The 15,308-nt window shown below is 41.6% G+C and overlaps 1 protein-coding gene across 3 annotated transcripts in view; it reads left to right on the forward strand.

Moving 5' to 3' along the window:
* ORC3 (origin recognition complex subunit 3) overlaps nt 1-15,308 on the forward strand; it is a 64,963-nt gene that overhangs the window by 8,245 nt on the left and 41,410 nt on the right. The window contains exons 1-6 of one of the 3 annotated variants that reach the window (XM_038760964.1): nt 1,839-1,917; nt 7,672-7,769; nt 8,712-8,856; nt 11,490-11,594; nt 12,321-12,475; nt 14,188-14,324. In XM_038760964.1, the coding sequence (XP_038616892.1) occupies nt 1,854-1,917; nt 7,672-7,769; nt 8,712-8,856; nt 11,490-11,594; nt 12,321-12,475; nt 14,188-14,324 (704 nt within the window). In that variant the 5' untranslated portion in view covers nt 1,839-1,853. Of the gene's footprint in view, nt 1-1,838; nt 1,918-7,671; nt 7,770-8,711; nt 8,857-11,489; nt 11,595-12,320; nt 12,476-14,187; nt 14,325-15,308 lie in introns of those variants that run through there. The other 2 variants (XM_038760962.1, XM_038760963.1) reach the window with 2 other exon arrangements.

Here is a 15,308-nt window from a genome sequence, read left to right on the forward strand (position 1 = left end):
AGGAGAGTTTTATTTAGAGAAGATTGAGCCCTGTCTTCTCCATCCAAGGCAAGTTGGGGTTTCATTGTGGAGGTAAATGAGAGGGAAGCTAACTGTTAAGCAAATAGTTGGTCTCAGGCCAGAGGTGCTCTCGATCAAGTAGTCCCCTTGAAAGGAAATTGTACTTAACCGTCTTCCAAAGGAGTGTGGTGGTTAAGCTTGGTTAGCTCCATACTTGGAGACAAATTCAGTTACTAGCTCCATACCTGGAGACAAACTCAGTTTTTTCTGGAAAAGGCAGTCACTCCCACAGGACCTACTCCTGAAGTCAATCACTGAAAGTGTCGATCACTAACTTGGTTTGGAATTCCGCCAGTAACAACAGGGGAACTAGGTGGGGGGCAGGAAACCATTTTAGACTTAGTCGGGGTCAAGCATTCAGAGGATTAAGATGCAGTTAGCACAGGGCTCAGGAGCCAAGCTCCATTATCGGATGTTAGCTGGGGCGTTTTCCTAAAGGAGCTGTGTTCACTGGGGGAAGCAGACCGGGATGCCTGTGTCCCAAAAACCTCCAGGATTGCTTGCGGGGAAGTGCAAGGATACTGGGAGGGGAAAAGGTATCAGCTTTAGGGAGAGGCATTTTGAATCTGGAGTTGAATATTAGAAATTGCCCAGCAGAATAAGACTGTTACTGTAAAGTCTTTAACTCATAATGATAAAAAAAGACTACGATTTATGGTCTCTAGAGTCCGTGCTAGCGGAGTTTGTGGGACTCCCATCTGTCGGAGAAAAACACTACAGCAGAGCAGAGGAGGGAAGAGGGGTTTTCGCCAAGCCCTGGGATAAGGATTGACTAGCTGAATCCCAGCTGCTTCCCGTGCCACTGGGGTGCAATCCTGAAAGTCCCAGGATGGTGGTAGAAATTTCAGGATGAAACTTTGGAGGTACACTGTTGTGAACCTTGTAAATAATCCCTGGAAAAAGATGAGGGTGGTAGTATCCTGGGCTACCACTGGACAGCTGATCTTTTATAAGAGGCTCTGAGTCATTTCAGTCTGTAGCCTAATGGACAGAGCACACAAGACGCAGAGTCAGGAGTACCAACTCTGCCACTTGTGCCTTCTATGGGACCTCAGACAAGTCACTTAACTTCTCTTTTCTTCACTTTTGTCATCTACAGAAGATGAGATTCCTCTTAGCGGGAGATTCCTCTCTGGGGCAGAGATTGTAACCAATCTAGTTACTGTCAATCTACTACTAGTTACTAACCGATCTAGTACTAAACAAGTGCTCAGCACACTGGGAGTGTTGAATAAATACCAGAATTTTATTATTGTCATCATCGTTATTATTACTGGGCAGCAGTAAGCCCCAAAGAGTCGCAAGAACAAAAATAAGGAACCTGAAAGTAGGTCTTTTCAGCAGGATTCAAAAGTCACCCGTTCTTTCTTCCCTGTAGTCAAGCCAGGCCGGCAGCAGCTTGATGGTGACATCTGGAAGAGAAGGTGGAATGCAGGACTACAAATAAACACTCCTCCAGTTTCTCATTTACAGGAAAAAAAAAATTTTGTGATTTAGAAGCTGAGTTTTCTATTAGCACAATGTCAAGTTAGAAGGATATGAGACTTTCATTTGTTTCCTCCACGGACATTGAAAGGTCACAGAGATAGGTCTGGAAATTGTGGGCAGGAAGAATACCTCTTTTTCAAGGAGTATAATTTAAGGAAGAAAAATAAATTTCTTGTTGGAGATTATATGCAGAACCGTAAATAGAAGCAGCTGTGGTCAGTAAAAGGAAAGGTCAAAGACATATATTTTCTTTATTATACGAAAAAGTAGGAAATAAATTAAGTCTCGGGTTCCACAACTGCTGCATGAAGAAATACAGATTTTTGCATAGACTCCTTTACATTGTATCTCAAGTTATAAATTATCAGAGTAAGTTATTTTTGTTGTAGTAAACCTGTCAGATGCCTTCCTGTAAGCCTTAAATAACTTGTAAATTTTCTTAAATTGATTTATCAGTATGTTTGTTTATAGTCTTAAGGAAGTCCCTCTAGTCGCTTTCTTGTTGAGGGGTGTTTGCAAAGAATAATTTCCACAACGCTAAGGACACATAGTTTTTCTTTTATTAAAAGAGAACTGACACTTCCATTTTTCTAAACCTAGATCTCAGAGAGATCAAAATCCTCATTGACCGGGGCATGCCATATGGCAAAAATTCTGAAACTGAGATAACAAAAAAGTTGGCCATGAGAACATCTCGGTCAGATTTAGATCTCCGGAGGTCGCCTACTTTGTTCCGGAAATCAAGGAATATTCCCAAATGAAATGGGACTTTATAAAGCGCTGTTCAAAGATATAGTCCTAGAAGTGGGGACAAAGGAAGATAGCCCAGTATGCAAAAGCATGCAATATTAAAAAAGCATTTCAGCGTAGGGATATGGGCAGCAAAGACCTAAATATTCTAGATGAGCCTGGCCAGGAAAACAATTAGTACTGTCTCCAAAATAAGGAAAATGAATGAATTTGGGGGTTTCATCTTAACAAACTCGGGAGGGGTAGGGGGAGTCAAATATGAGGCAAGAAAGAACCAAATCATGAAAAGTTTAAGTGGGTTTATAGAGGACTAGTCAGGCTGGACAAACTTAATGTGTGTTTTGATAGAATCACAGAATTAGCAGGTGGAGGGAAAGAACAGGTGGCTGTATGATTGTATTAAGTAAATTACTTGAAACAGCATCTTGAAATTTTACTTGTAAACCCAGTTCATCTTGGCTAACCCAGTCTCTCAGATTTAAAATTGGCAGAAAGACCATAAATATAGGACAGTAACGAGTAACAGTATTTCTATATTGTTAGCTGATTAAAGGAAGAGGAAGTGTTTGGGAGGATTGGTGCTTGTTGCCAGTGTATCATCTTTATTAATAATCAGAAAAAAGAAAAAATCGGTTACAGGCTTTTGCAATCAATGGTACTTATTGAGCGCTCTGTATGCGTGTGTGGAACACTGCTGTGACTGCTCTGTGCGCTTACATTTGCAGGTTGTTTCTTAGATGATATAAACTCCATTAAGAAAAGCTAAACAACAGAAATTCATCAAAATAATTCAGAAAAACAGAGCCAAAATATGTTGCATTGTAGTTAGAAAATTGCACTTACAAATAGCGATCAAAAAGCCGGCTGTTTTGAACACTTTGAAGAGCCAGCACTTAAAACGCAAGCCCAACACAACCATGGCATTATCCTAGACTAATCTCTCGTATTCAACCCAGATATGCAATCTTTCACCAAATCCTGTTGACGGTACCTTTACATATCTCTATCATATGTTTATACAATATCATATAATATGTTGTATAATATATTTATTTTAACGTCTGTCTCTCTCTCTAGACTCTAAGGTACTTGAGGGCAAGGATCATGTCTACCAACTGTACTTTCATTAGCTCTAAAGTATGATGCTGTGCACCCAGTGAGAGCTCAGTAAATCCCTTGATTGATTGATTTGTTCGATAGTACCGTATACATTTGTATCTTTCATTTTTGACCTCTGTAGTTGTAAATATTTTTATGCTGATCTCCCCCATTAGGGTGTAAGCTCCCTGTGGGAGGGCACACGCCACTTGGTTATTTCTGTGCTTCTCAAGCACTTTGTATAGTGCAGAGCACCAAATGGGCTTTCAATAACCACTACTACTACTATTACTACATTTCATGTATTAATTTTACATCATGAGAAGTAGTATTTTGTTCTCACAAGAGTAGAAATTATTCTCATTTTTGAGGTGGGGAAAACTAGTAGTGGCAGAGACAAGACCAGGGTCTACAAATCTGCAGTTTTAAAACACTTCTCTGAAGGAGATCTATGAGGAGAGAGTTGATTGAGTGTTTTTAAGCCGATGGTAAACTCAGTGATTGCTTGGTTACCTGAATTCATTTTGGAGTTACTGTTCCCGCTTGAACGTTTTCACACATTCTGTGGCCTGAAAGACAAGGAGATGGAGGGTTGGGGGTGGACAGAGAAGAGACCCTGAAACTCAAGAAAAAAGGGGGAGTCCCAGCGATCCTGTCTCATCTTACGCTTGGCCTCAGGAAGACATGTACCTCTAACTCTTGGGTAAGGATTTTGAAATATGACCGCTCTGAGATAAAGAGTAAGCCACTCAGAGCACACATTTTTCTTCCCTCCTCCATCTTTATGGCACTAATAGCCAAAGAAATGAGCAACCAGATGAAAAAAGAAGTGTCTGGCAGTTTGAAATAAATCAATAAATGAGCCGTAATCAATAGGCAAAAAGCAAATCTCAGTGAGCCCATAGTCCTATCGTGTTTATTCAGCCATGGGCTGTAACTATGCATCTAGCCATAGACAAGACTTAACAGATACCCTGTTTAATAGTTGGTGACAAGTGAAAAATTATGGTTGACAAGTGAACTGCCTCCTTAATCCTATGTATAATTAGCAAACAGGACTGTGGGTGTCGGGGAGGTATCGAGAGAAGACTTCAAGCAAACAAAGACATTAAGCCACAAACAGACAGAGCCGGAGACAATCTGACTGGGATAATTTTGTTTGACTGGGGAATTAAGCCAACATTTACTGAGTCCTGGCCAGAGACTTGAGCCTGGGTGTGCGTTACTAATGACTGATGTACGCAGGCACCTCTGAAGTTTACATGTGTGCCCACCTGTGTTAGTTTCTTGTCTTGATGCATATTCAGAACGGTAGAAAAAGAAATAGAAACACAGGGTAGTATTTTGGACTTGCCATTCCAAGATGGTGGCTTTTGAGTGTGAAGGTTTTTAAATCGAAAGGTAGGGCTAAAGGATTGAAGTATTTTTTTTAAATCTATGCTAATTTTGAATATGTCTTAAAGACCTAGTTTCTTTAGGTAATTTCAATTTGAGGTCTTGGGATGGGACCCTTTTAGCCCATTCATTTATTTTGGAATGCACCTACCTAGGATATAAAAGCTCATCAGCAGTTTTATTTATTGAGTGCCTACTGAGGGTTGAGAACTAAACTGTTTGGACGAGATACTGAGGAAGTGTAAGACATGATCCTTACCCTCAAGGATTTTACAATCTATTGGAAGAGATTAGCAGATGTAAATTGACAAATATACAGCGTTCAAAGGATACGAATGTAGCTGTACATAAACAACCCAAAAGGTTAAATAAATCAAATAAACAGATTTTAAGTAATTAGTAAAGTGAAAATGAATGTTGATAGTCTCTCTCTCAGCAAGGCTTGGTTCTCAGGTGTGGAACCTGTAAAGGATTGATTAGAGAGCTGATTGCTTACACAGTACCACTTATGTTCTCTCGTTCCTGACAGTCCTGGTCTCACTGGGGCCTGGAGTGCAATGAGGAAGTAGGCAGGCCGGGGTCAAATCATTGTGAAATGCACACAGAGGGTTTTGACCTGCAGGACCCGTTTGTGGCCAAAGTGACATCAACTTAAGGCAGGGACTGGGCCAATGTGCCACCACCCAGCAGGCAGGTCTTTAATAATAATAATAATAATAATGATAGCATTTTATTAAGTGCTTACTGTGTGCCAAGTACTGTTCTAAGTGCTGGGGAAGTTACAAGGGGATCAGGTTGTCCCACGGGAGGCTCACAGTCTTCATCCCCATTTTGCAGATGAGGGAACTGAAGCCCAGAGAAGTGAAGCGACTTGCCCAAAGTCACACAGCTGGCAGTTGGCAGAGCCGGAATTTGAACCCATGACCTCGGACTCCAGAGCCCGTGCTCTTTCCACTGAGCCATGCTGCTTCTCTGCAAAATTAATAATAATTGTGGTATTTGTTAAGCGCCTACTATGTGCCAGGCACTGTAGTAGTAATAATAATAATAATGATAATGGCATTTATTAAGCACTTACTGTGTGCAAAGCACTGTTCTAAGCACAGGGGTGGTTACAAGCAAATTATGTTGGGCACAGACCCCATCCCACATGAAGCTCACAGTCTCAATCCCCATGTTGCAGATGAGGTAACTGAAGCCACTTGCCCAACGCCACAACAGCAGACATGTGGCAGAGCTGGGATTAGAACCCATGACATTCTGACACCCAAGCGCGTGCTCTAGCCACTGCACCATGCTGCTTCTATTGCCACCCATGTTTAGAGACTCAGCATGGCCCAGTGGAGAGAGAGCAGGGGTTTGGGAGTCAGAAGGACCGGGGTTCTAATCCCCACTCCACCACTTGTCTGCTGTGTGACTGTGGGCAAGTTAGTTCACTTAATAATAGTAATAATAATGATGGCATTTATTAAGCACTTACTGTGTGCAAAGCACTGTTCTAAGCGCTAGGGAGGTTACAAGGTGATCAGGTTGTCCCAGAAGGCGCTCACAGTCTTAATCCCCATTTTACAGATGAGGTAACTGAGGCCCAGAGAAGTTAAGTGGCTTCTTCATCATCATCATCAATCGTATTTATTGAGCGCTCACTGTGTGCAGAGCACTGTACTAAGCGCTTGGGAAGTACCAGTTGGCAACATATAGAGACAGTCCTACCCAACGGTGGGCTCACAGTCTAAAGTCACACAGCTGACAGTTGTCGGGGCCGGGATTTGAACCCGTGACCTGACTCCAGAGCCCGTGCTCTTTCCACTGAGCCACGCTGCTTCACTTCTCTGGGCCTCATCTGTAAAATAGGGATTAAGACCATGAGTCCTGTGGGATAGGGACTCTGTCCAACCTGATTACCTTGTATCTACCCCAGTGCCAGGAACAGAATAAGCACTTAACAAAGGCCATAAAAATAAATAAAATTAAAAAATGTTTTCCAGCTATTTTTCAGGACCCCTCCCGAACTTGTCCACCCTATGAAATGCCCTCGGTGAGTGGTCAGAAACCATCATCGGTGGTATTCCCCTACTTGAAGTGCTGGGACCAAAATCCAAGTCTCCTGATTCCCAGAGCCATCCTCTTTTCACTGGACCCAAAACAGGGCTTTTAAAATAAACATATTATTAACAAATACACAATTGTGGGTATTCAGCTCCTAATTTTGCTGCTAAAGCCAGGATCCGATTGGTTCCTCAATAATTTGATTGCACCATTTTGCATTTCGGGACTTTTTTCCCAAAACACTTAAACCCATTTCTCTCTCAGGTCAGTGATCTCAAGAGAGGGAAGTGTTCTAATTATCCAGTTTATTTTCTGAGTTGTTTTGATACTAGTTATGGCATTTGGTAAGCCCCAGGGAAGATACAAGATAATCAGATGGAACTCTATCCCACATCGGGGCTCACATTCTAAGAGGTAGGGTGAGTGGCTATTTTATTCTCAGTGGAAGCTCTCCCATCCCCATTAATGAACATAATGCCACTCTGCCATCAGGAAGGGAGTAGCTGTTTTTGAGCAAAAGCTCAAAACAGCTTTTGAGCTTTATGATGTGAGAGACAAGGAGGCATAAGAGAAAACAGCACCTGGTGCTACAGCAACACAACAAGGGATATTGTGAGTCCAGATGGCTGTGACTTTGGATTTGCCATTGACCTGTTCAGCTGCACATGTGCTCACAGGTTACCTTCATCGTTAGTGTTATCTTCAAATTCCTCAAAGGAAAACCTTAGAGACATTTTGGTGGGCTAGGTTGTTGCATCCGTATCGTACAGTGTCCTCTGTAATAACCATGCGGAAGAAATTGAAGCTTTGCATTGCTTTCTGTGTTCTTAGCTGACTACTTCAATGAAGGCAAAAGCAGGACTGAAGACAGCAAGCTGCGGTTTGACACTTGTCAGTTGTTATGGCAGCAGATGAAATCAGAAACGGAGGTGGGTACTGTTGTAACAATTCAGCACGGACAATGGCTCTCTTCCCCTTCAAAGCTGTATTGAAGGCATATCTCCTCCAAGAGGTCTTCCCTGACTAAAGCCCTCCTTTCTTCTTCCACTCCCTTCTGTGCCACCCTGACTTGCTCTCTTTATTCATCTCCCCTCCCAACCCCATGGCACATTTCTGTAATTTATTTATATTTATGTCTGTCTCCCCTTCGAGATTGTAAGCTCGTTGTGGGCAGGGAATGTGTGTGTTTATTCTTGCATATTCTCCCAAGCCCTTAGTTCTGCACACTATAGCCACCAACGCAGCCACTGTGGTTTCTCTTGCCCTCTCTGGCCTCAAGCCCGAGGCTATGCAGCACTGGCTTTGGAGTCCTGACCTCTGATCTCTTCCCTGCAGTATCACCCAAGCAAGAAATAAGCTTATTTATTGAACATCCACTTGGTGCAGTGCTGCAGTGTGCTTTGGGGTGAGGCAGTTAAGTGGTTTATTCTCACAGGATTCCAGGGCCAGCGGATTCCACTGAAGGCAAGAGAAACAACCATCATAATGGAGGCTGCAGCCTGCCAGCATGGAACAGAGGGATACATAGATACATGGTCACCCTATTCATAACATAAATTTTTCCCCCCTCTAAATTTCTTTGCAATATCACCTTTAAAAAATAGATCTCAGTCAAAGTCAGTCATTCCTAAGGTCACTAAGAGATGCAATATTTGTGGTATTAAGACCCAGAGTGAAAACATCCAAGGAGCACAAAAGCCAACATGTCTATTTCTACCATCTACTAAATTGTATTCCCTGTTTGCCGTTGCCTGGGAAAGCAGAACACTTACTTGGAATTGGACCCTAGACAATTTGCCTTGAGACCTTTCAAAAATCCGTAAATGTTCTTCTTACTTGTGTCTAATAAAAGCTCTCTGTTTGGTTTCTAGCAACTTCAAGAGGAATTGAATAAAAAACTATTTGACAGCCTAATAGAATTTCTGAGAAAATGGCACTCCGGATTTCTGAAGAAGTCAACAGACTGGAGCTGTCAGATAAAATCTAGAGAAATTCCAACGGCTGCCCTCGTTTTAGGTATGTTTTAGTTTGAGAGCAAGGAGAAGAGGACAAAGGGGAGGACCCACTGTACTCTATCTGTTTTTGATCTCTATCTTTCATTTTCCAGCTTGAGTCTCCAAGTCAAAGAAAACTGAGGCAAACTCACAGTAATTGTTACTGACATTTTAATAGATAAGGGAAACATAGTCTTCCAGTGCCCCTCACCCAAATATTTCTCTACCTCAGGGCCCTTTCTTAGAGATCTACAATTTAGCTGTGGCAATGGTGGTGTGACCCATTCAACTGGGCTGCTTTTTCACCTCTCCTGCCACCAACAGCTTGGCTTACTTCCCGCTCCCTGGAGATCCCTCCTGCTTCATCTCCAACAGACCACATCTTTCCCCAGTCTTCAGAGCCTTTTTGAAATCACAACTCCAGGGAGCCTTCCCAGCTTAATCTTTAATCTCCCCATTTTTTATATCCCTACTGCTACTTTGGCCCTTTCACACCATCTAAGCACTTTAGTATGTACTGCCCCCCAAAACACTTAGGTACTATCAATATAGAGATATGTATACATATGAATATATATATACACACATGCATACACTATTTCCTCCTATCTGTAATTCATCTGTCTCCCCTGCTAGATTAGGGCAGGGAACATGATGTGTTTTGCTTCTGTTGTACTCACCCAAGCGCTTAGTACAGTGCTGTGCACAAAGTAAATGCTCAGTAAATGCTACTAAGGATTACCGCTTCAAATTCCCAACCTCCGTTTTCAGTTCCTCTACTGAGTAGCTGGGTGGCTTTCAGTTGGTCTGTTTCTCTCAACTTCCCAAGTTCTAATGTGTTAGCATCATTTACATGAAAGGATTTGGAAAATTGTCAGTAAATTGTATTGAGATCTCCAATTGAAAACATTTATAGAAGTTCAGATGGTCTGTATTATTTATAAGGTGTATTTCTATCCCCAATCATCATCATCATCATCAATCATATTTATTGAGCGCTTACTATGTGCAGAGCACTGTACTAAGCGCTTGGGAAGTACAAATTGGCAACATATAGAGACAGTCCCTACCCAACAGTGGGCTCACAGTCTAAAAGGGGGAGACAGAGAACAAAACCAAACATACTAACAAAATAAAATAAATAGGATAGATATGTACAAGTAAAATAAATAAATAAATAAATAAAATCCCCAATACCATAAGAATCATCACAAGCTGCTTTATGGTGAAAATAATTGTTCTCGCCCCAGAATAATTTCCTGGACATCCAATTAGCATAGTAATTGGGATAATATTTTGTACCTATCAGCTGAAATCTCAAAGCATTGCTATGTTAATAGACCAGATCCTATTGGGAACGTTAGTTACTCCCTGGGTGTAAATAAAAGGCGCATAAACCATTTGCAGCTATGAAGGTAATATTTTCTACCAAATTCTGGATTTCCCACAAACTGAAGTGGGAAGATGTGAAGTCGTGTGTCCAAACAGAGCCAGCCCTTAGGCCAGCTCTGCTAGTCATAGTCATAATACTAATTTTGGTATTTGTTAAGTGCTTACCATGTGGCAGGCACTGTTCTCAGCACTGGAGTAAATAGAAGATAATTGGGTTGGACACAGTCCCTGTCCCGCATACGATTCAATGAGAAGATCCCTCCAACAGCTGCCCCTAACCACCCAGCCCCAGCACCTCAGAGCTTCTCTGGCCTCGATTTGGATGGAGGCAAGTAGGCTTGTCTTACTGCTTCGGTGAACTGAGTAAGCCAACAAATCTCCCTGAGGAATGAGCAACTCCCACATTGCCTCCTTAGCTCTAGCTCCTTAGCTGTGACCCTTGAGCTGTAGGAAGTTCTTTTATGAAGTTCTTTTATGACTCCGTAGGGTTTCAAGAAGACAGGGAGAGGTTTAGGCCGTCTCCCGGCCCCTCCCTGTTCCCTCCAAAAATCCTCAGAAATTAGATTTGGGTGAGATCCAGGTGGAATTTCCCTGGGCTTTAAGAGGATTCTGGTCACATGTGGCGGTGAAAAGCTAGCCCGCAGGAATGTTATAGCCCCCAGTAGTTTGTTCATTCAGTAGTATGCATTGGGCGCCTACTCCAGTCACCTACACCTACTCCTGCAGAAGGTGATTACAGTATAGGATGAGCAAGACTCAGTTCTTGGCCCTCCGTGGACGGATCATCTGGAAGGGGGCTGGATGGTTGGCCGGGAGCACAAGAGAAAATATGAAGTCACAAAAAACCTTAAGAACAATAAGTACAATGGTAAACACCATAAGAACACCTTAACTTTGCGGCTGAAAAGTCACCAGTCAGTGAAAAGTTACCAGTCAGGCAGGGTTTTCCAGAGTCCAGTAGTCACAACAGCATGAAGTGGCACCTTCCTGCTTGAAAGGCAGAGACACTCGGAGTTAGTAAATGAACCCCAAAGGTGGCATACTAGAAATGGGATTAAAGTGCTTCTGAGTGATTTTTCAGGCCACACCGGCATGCCTGTCTTTGGTAGTTTTTCTGAGAGAGCTATTCTGCTGAGATTTAGCTGTGAAATTTTAATAGTGCATTATATTTTCCTTCTATCTGCCATCCAGATGTCTTTATATTATAGCTTCATTTAGTGTGCTGAATCATCCTAATAGAGTTTTAATTTCCCTCCCCTGTAGGTGTCAATGTAACAGATCACGATTTAACGTTCAAAGGTTTAACAGAGGTTCTTCAAAGTAACATCACTCCATATGTTGTCTCGCTGCAAGCTAAAGAATGTCCAGGTAAAGTTGAGGTTTTGTGGAAGATTAAATGATTTGATTGGCTTGATAAACATCCATATAAATTGGTTAACTCATTTTTCATGGAGGTATGTAAAATCAGCTTTCATTCTGTGTTAGACAGTGGCTTTGCCTTTAACTGAAAGGCTTCCAGAGTAATCAGACTTGAGCAATTGGTTCAAATTGAAGTGTCCTGGGTGCCTAATAGTCTCTAGTCCCTTGTACTGTTAAATTCTTTCCTTTCTGGAGTTTTGCAATATAGAGTACAGCAGGAAAAAGATTCTGGCCCCCTTGAGCCTTGGATCCTTATGAAAAAAATCAGCAAAATGTCCCTAGTAAAAAAGTCAAGTATTTCTTAAATGATGCAATTCCTTGGTGAAGAAAACCACAAAGCCCTGAATTGGCAGCACTGGATTCTGCCACAACGGAACAGAGTGAAACGTGGGTACTCATTTCTGAGTTTAGCTAAGACATTTACATCCTTGTCATCACCAATTTGGGGGCCTTGACAATGTACCCAGTGCTAGGCAAAGGGGAAGAAAAGAACCGTGCCCAAAGAGATTCCAAGCCAATCATATATGGAGCGCTAAATAGACTTTTGCATTGAGGGGATAGATTGTGGAGGAGAGGAGGGAAACAAGGCACCCAGAAATAAGCCGAGAAGGAAACTGAAAATGGAGGCTTGTGCCTACAGCCTAGTTAATTCTTCTCACTTTTGGGTTTCTGTAGATGTGAAACATCTTTTGCAAAAGCTGATATCCCAGCTGATGGGATGCACTGTAGATGTAGAGTCCCAAGAGGAAGATGCTCCTCTTCAGTCATCTCAGAAAAGGATCCGATGCTCCATGGCTTCTCTTGCCATTTGGTACAGGAGTGTCACAAAGGTATGTGTAAATTGACAATTTTCCATGCAGTAATTGGCTTATGATGGAAGAGTCTGAGAATTGTAGTCGACATAACAATGTCTTATTTTAATAAGGAACAAGCACACACAGTACTAATTGTTAATTTAATAGCAGCTACTTATTTCCCTTGAGGACACGGGAATTTAAAAGTGTTCCCTTTCTTGGTATGCAGGCTAATTTCCAGGAAGAGCTTTGTTTCTTACAAGGACATTTTTCTTGAGGAAATATGATCTAATGACTAAGTCAGAGCCCTGGGAGTGAGGAATCCTTGATTCTGTTGCATGCTCTGTTACCTTGACCGGCAATGGGACCTTGTCCAAGCCACTTATCTGCATGGCGCTTCAGTTTCTCTATTTGTGTAATAGAATTCCAGTGCCAGTGCATTACTTCCTTCTCCCATTATATTTTTAAAAAGGGGAAAACCTGTAATATGCTTTGAGCCCCTTGGGGCTAGCTGCTGTACACGTATCAGAGGTAATAATAAATTGTTATAATAAAATTTCCACTGAGAGTCACAGCGCAGCTAAAGCTCAAGACATTTCCCACTTGTCCAGTAAAAGACAAGTCTAGTAATATATATTTCTTATGAGGTCTCCAGGATGTTAATGCACAGGTCCCTAGGCAGGTCCAGGGTCAAACAAGAATGCCTCTGCACAAAAAAAACTTGAAGACAGGCTCAAACCCTTAGCACTCTACCTTACACATTTTCTCCTGATCTCTCAAGGTTTCTCACCTGGGCAAACCAGATCCCAGACAGTCAGGTCTTATCATCATCAATCGTATTTATTGAGCGCTTATTTCTCTCTCCTCTCAGGTATGGGTAGAGGTTAACTGCAAACCAGCTCACCCTGTCTCTGGTTGACTGCTGAGTTGCTTTCCTGTAGCTTTGCTCCAACAATCCTCTCTCCTCCCCCTTTCTACACCTCCAAGGCAGAATTCAAGGCTTCCCCATTATTAGGCTGGGCATCCTAGCTTCCCTGCCTGTGCTTTCTTCTCTGACATTTGAACTTCAGGAATGAAATGCCAAATTTTGTGCAGTGTGTCAACCCTAAACCTCTCGCGTTCTTCTTTGTGGATTTCTTTGGAAGCTCAATAAGATCCTGTTAGTGGAGTATTGTGTAATCCGCGGGAGACTTCACAATGTAATTACAAGAGGTCCTGGTTATTTTCTAACAATAGTTATTTTTGCTAAATTTCTTCATTTTGGAGAAAATGACCAATAGGGGCATTAGAGGGAATGTCAGCCTGATGTTTGCTGCAGTTCATGAATTTGACCCACAGTTCGCAGTTCTGATATTCCGTCCATTTACAATTTGGACTTCCAATCAAATGTATGTGACAGTGATACTGATAAGTGTTTATATTTTCACACCCCCTTTCAGTTTTTAAAAGTAGATTTTGCAGTCATTTCAAGGGATCATTTTAGCACTTGGAAAATTCCAGTGCAGGAATTTTCTCCCTTCCCACCCTGTTTTTTTTTCTTCCCCCAGACAATGTGTGCAGAGAACTTAATGTTTGCCAAAAGTTGCAGTCCATAATAGCTTTTTTTTTAATATCTTTATTTGCTGTCTTCTGAGAGAGTCTTCTTGATGTCTGTTTCTGTATATCATGTGGGGAAATACAAGGAACAATGGCTTGATAAGCTTTTAACCTTTTTTCAACTTCTATTTTGAATTGATTTAATGGACTAGAAGAAGAAAAGCATGGAATTGCCAGGCAGAAAAAGGACCTCTACTTCCCACTGGCCAACTCCTCCTATTGTTCTTATCTTGAAGGACATAGAAAGTTTCACCACCAAAGTACTCCAGGACTTCATAGTTATCAGCAGGTGATCATGGGCCCTCTACTTTGGGGATTTGAATCCTTCTATTCCTTTCTTTCTTTAAGTTTTTAATGCCCAAAAAATCTTGAGAACAAAGGTGCTTTAAAAAATAACCTTTTTTCAGAGTGAAGGAATGATGATTAAACCTTTCATTAGACCAAAGTCTCTCAGAATGAAAAAAATGAAATTTTCAAACTCTGCCTGTGAAATTGGGGTTTTGATTCTTGACTCACAAATGGAAATGAAAAGGAGAAAATTAAACCAGCGTTTGGCAGAGCTCAGGGTAGCCCAATCTCCGACCTTGGTACATGTCTCTGACCCTTAGAAAATAATTGACCTTTCTTCATTGTTGTTGCTGAATATTCTGGTCTGGTACCTGCTTCCCTTCAGTAGCTTTGAGCTGCTGCTCCCTTTGCTTGGTAAGGGTACCCCCTCTTTGAGTACATTTGAGATGTTTCAGAAAGTAAATAGGTTTGGGAGATCTGAGGACAGTGCTGCTGACAAGTAATGAGAGAGAAGCACAGTCTATGGATAGTTAGACTTTTAACCTGCAGAGTTTTACCAGCTTCCAAATCCTAACACAATAGCCAATCAATCAAGCTAAGGAAAACAAATGTGACAAGGAGATTGAAAAGTAAGGGAAAACACATCTTAATTTGTTAAAAGATCAAGTAGATCACTGAAGTAACTTCTTTGTTAATAAGGAATCATTTTCCAAGACTGATCCATTGTATATCTGTCAGCAAGCCGTTCCCTTTCATAATAATTATGATATTTGATAAGTGTTTATTACATGCCAAGCACTGTTCTAAATGCTGTAATAGATACCAGTTAATTAAATTGGACACAGTCTCTGTCCTACTCGAGGCTCACAGTCTAAATAGGAAGAACATGTTTGTTGATTTTTATCTCAATACTCCAAATTCATATACCCATTTTTCTCCTAAAACATGGGCCTTGCATTCTTACATAAGCCCCCATTAAGGAAAG

Source organism: Tachyglossus aculeatus, chromosome 19 (assembly GCF_015852505.1).
Source record: "Tachyglossus aculeatus isolate mTacAcu1 chromosome 19, mTacAcu1.pri, whole genome shotgun sequence".
NCBI lineage: Eukaryota > Metazoa > Chordata > Mammalia > Monotremata > Tachyglossidae > Tachyglossus > Tachyglossus aculeatus.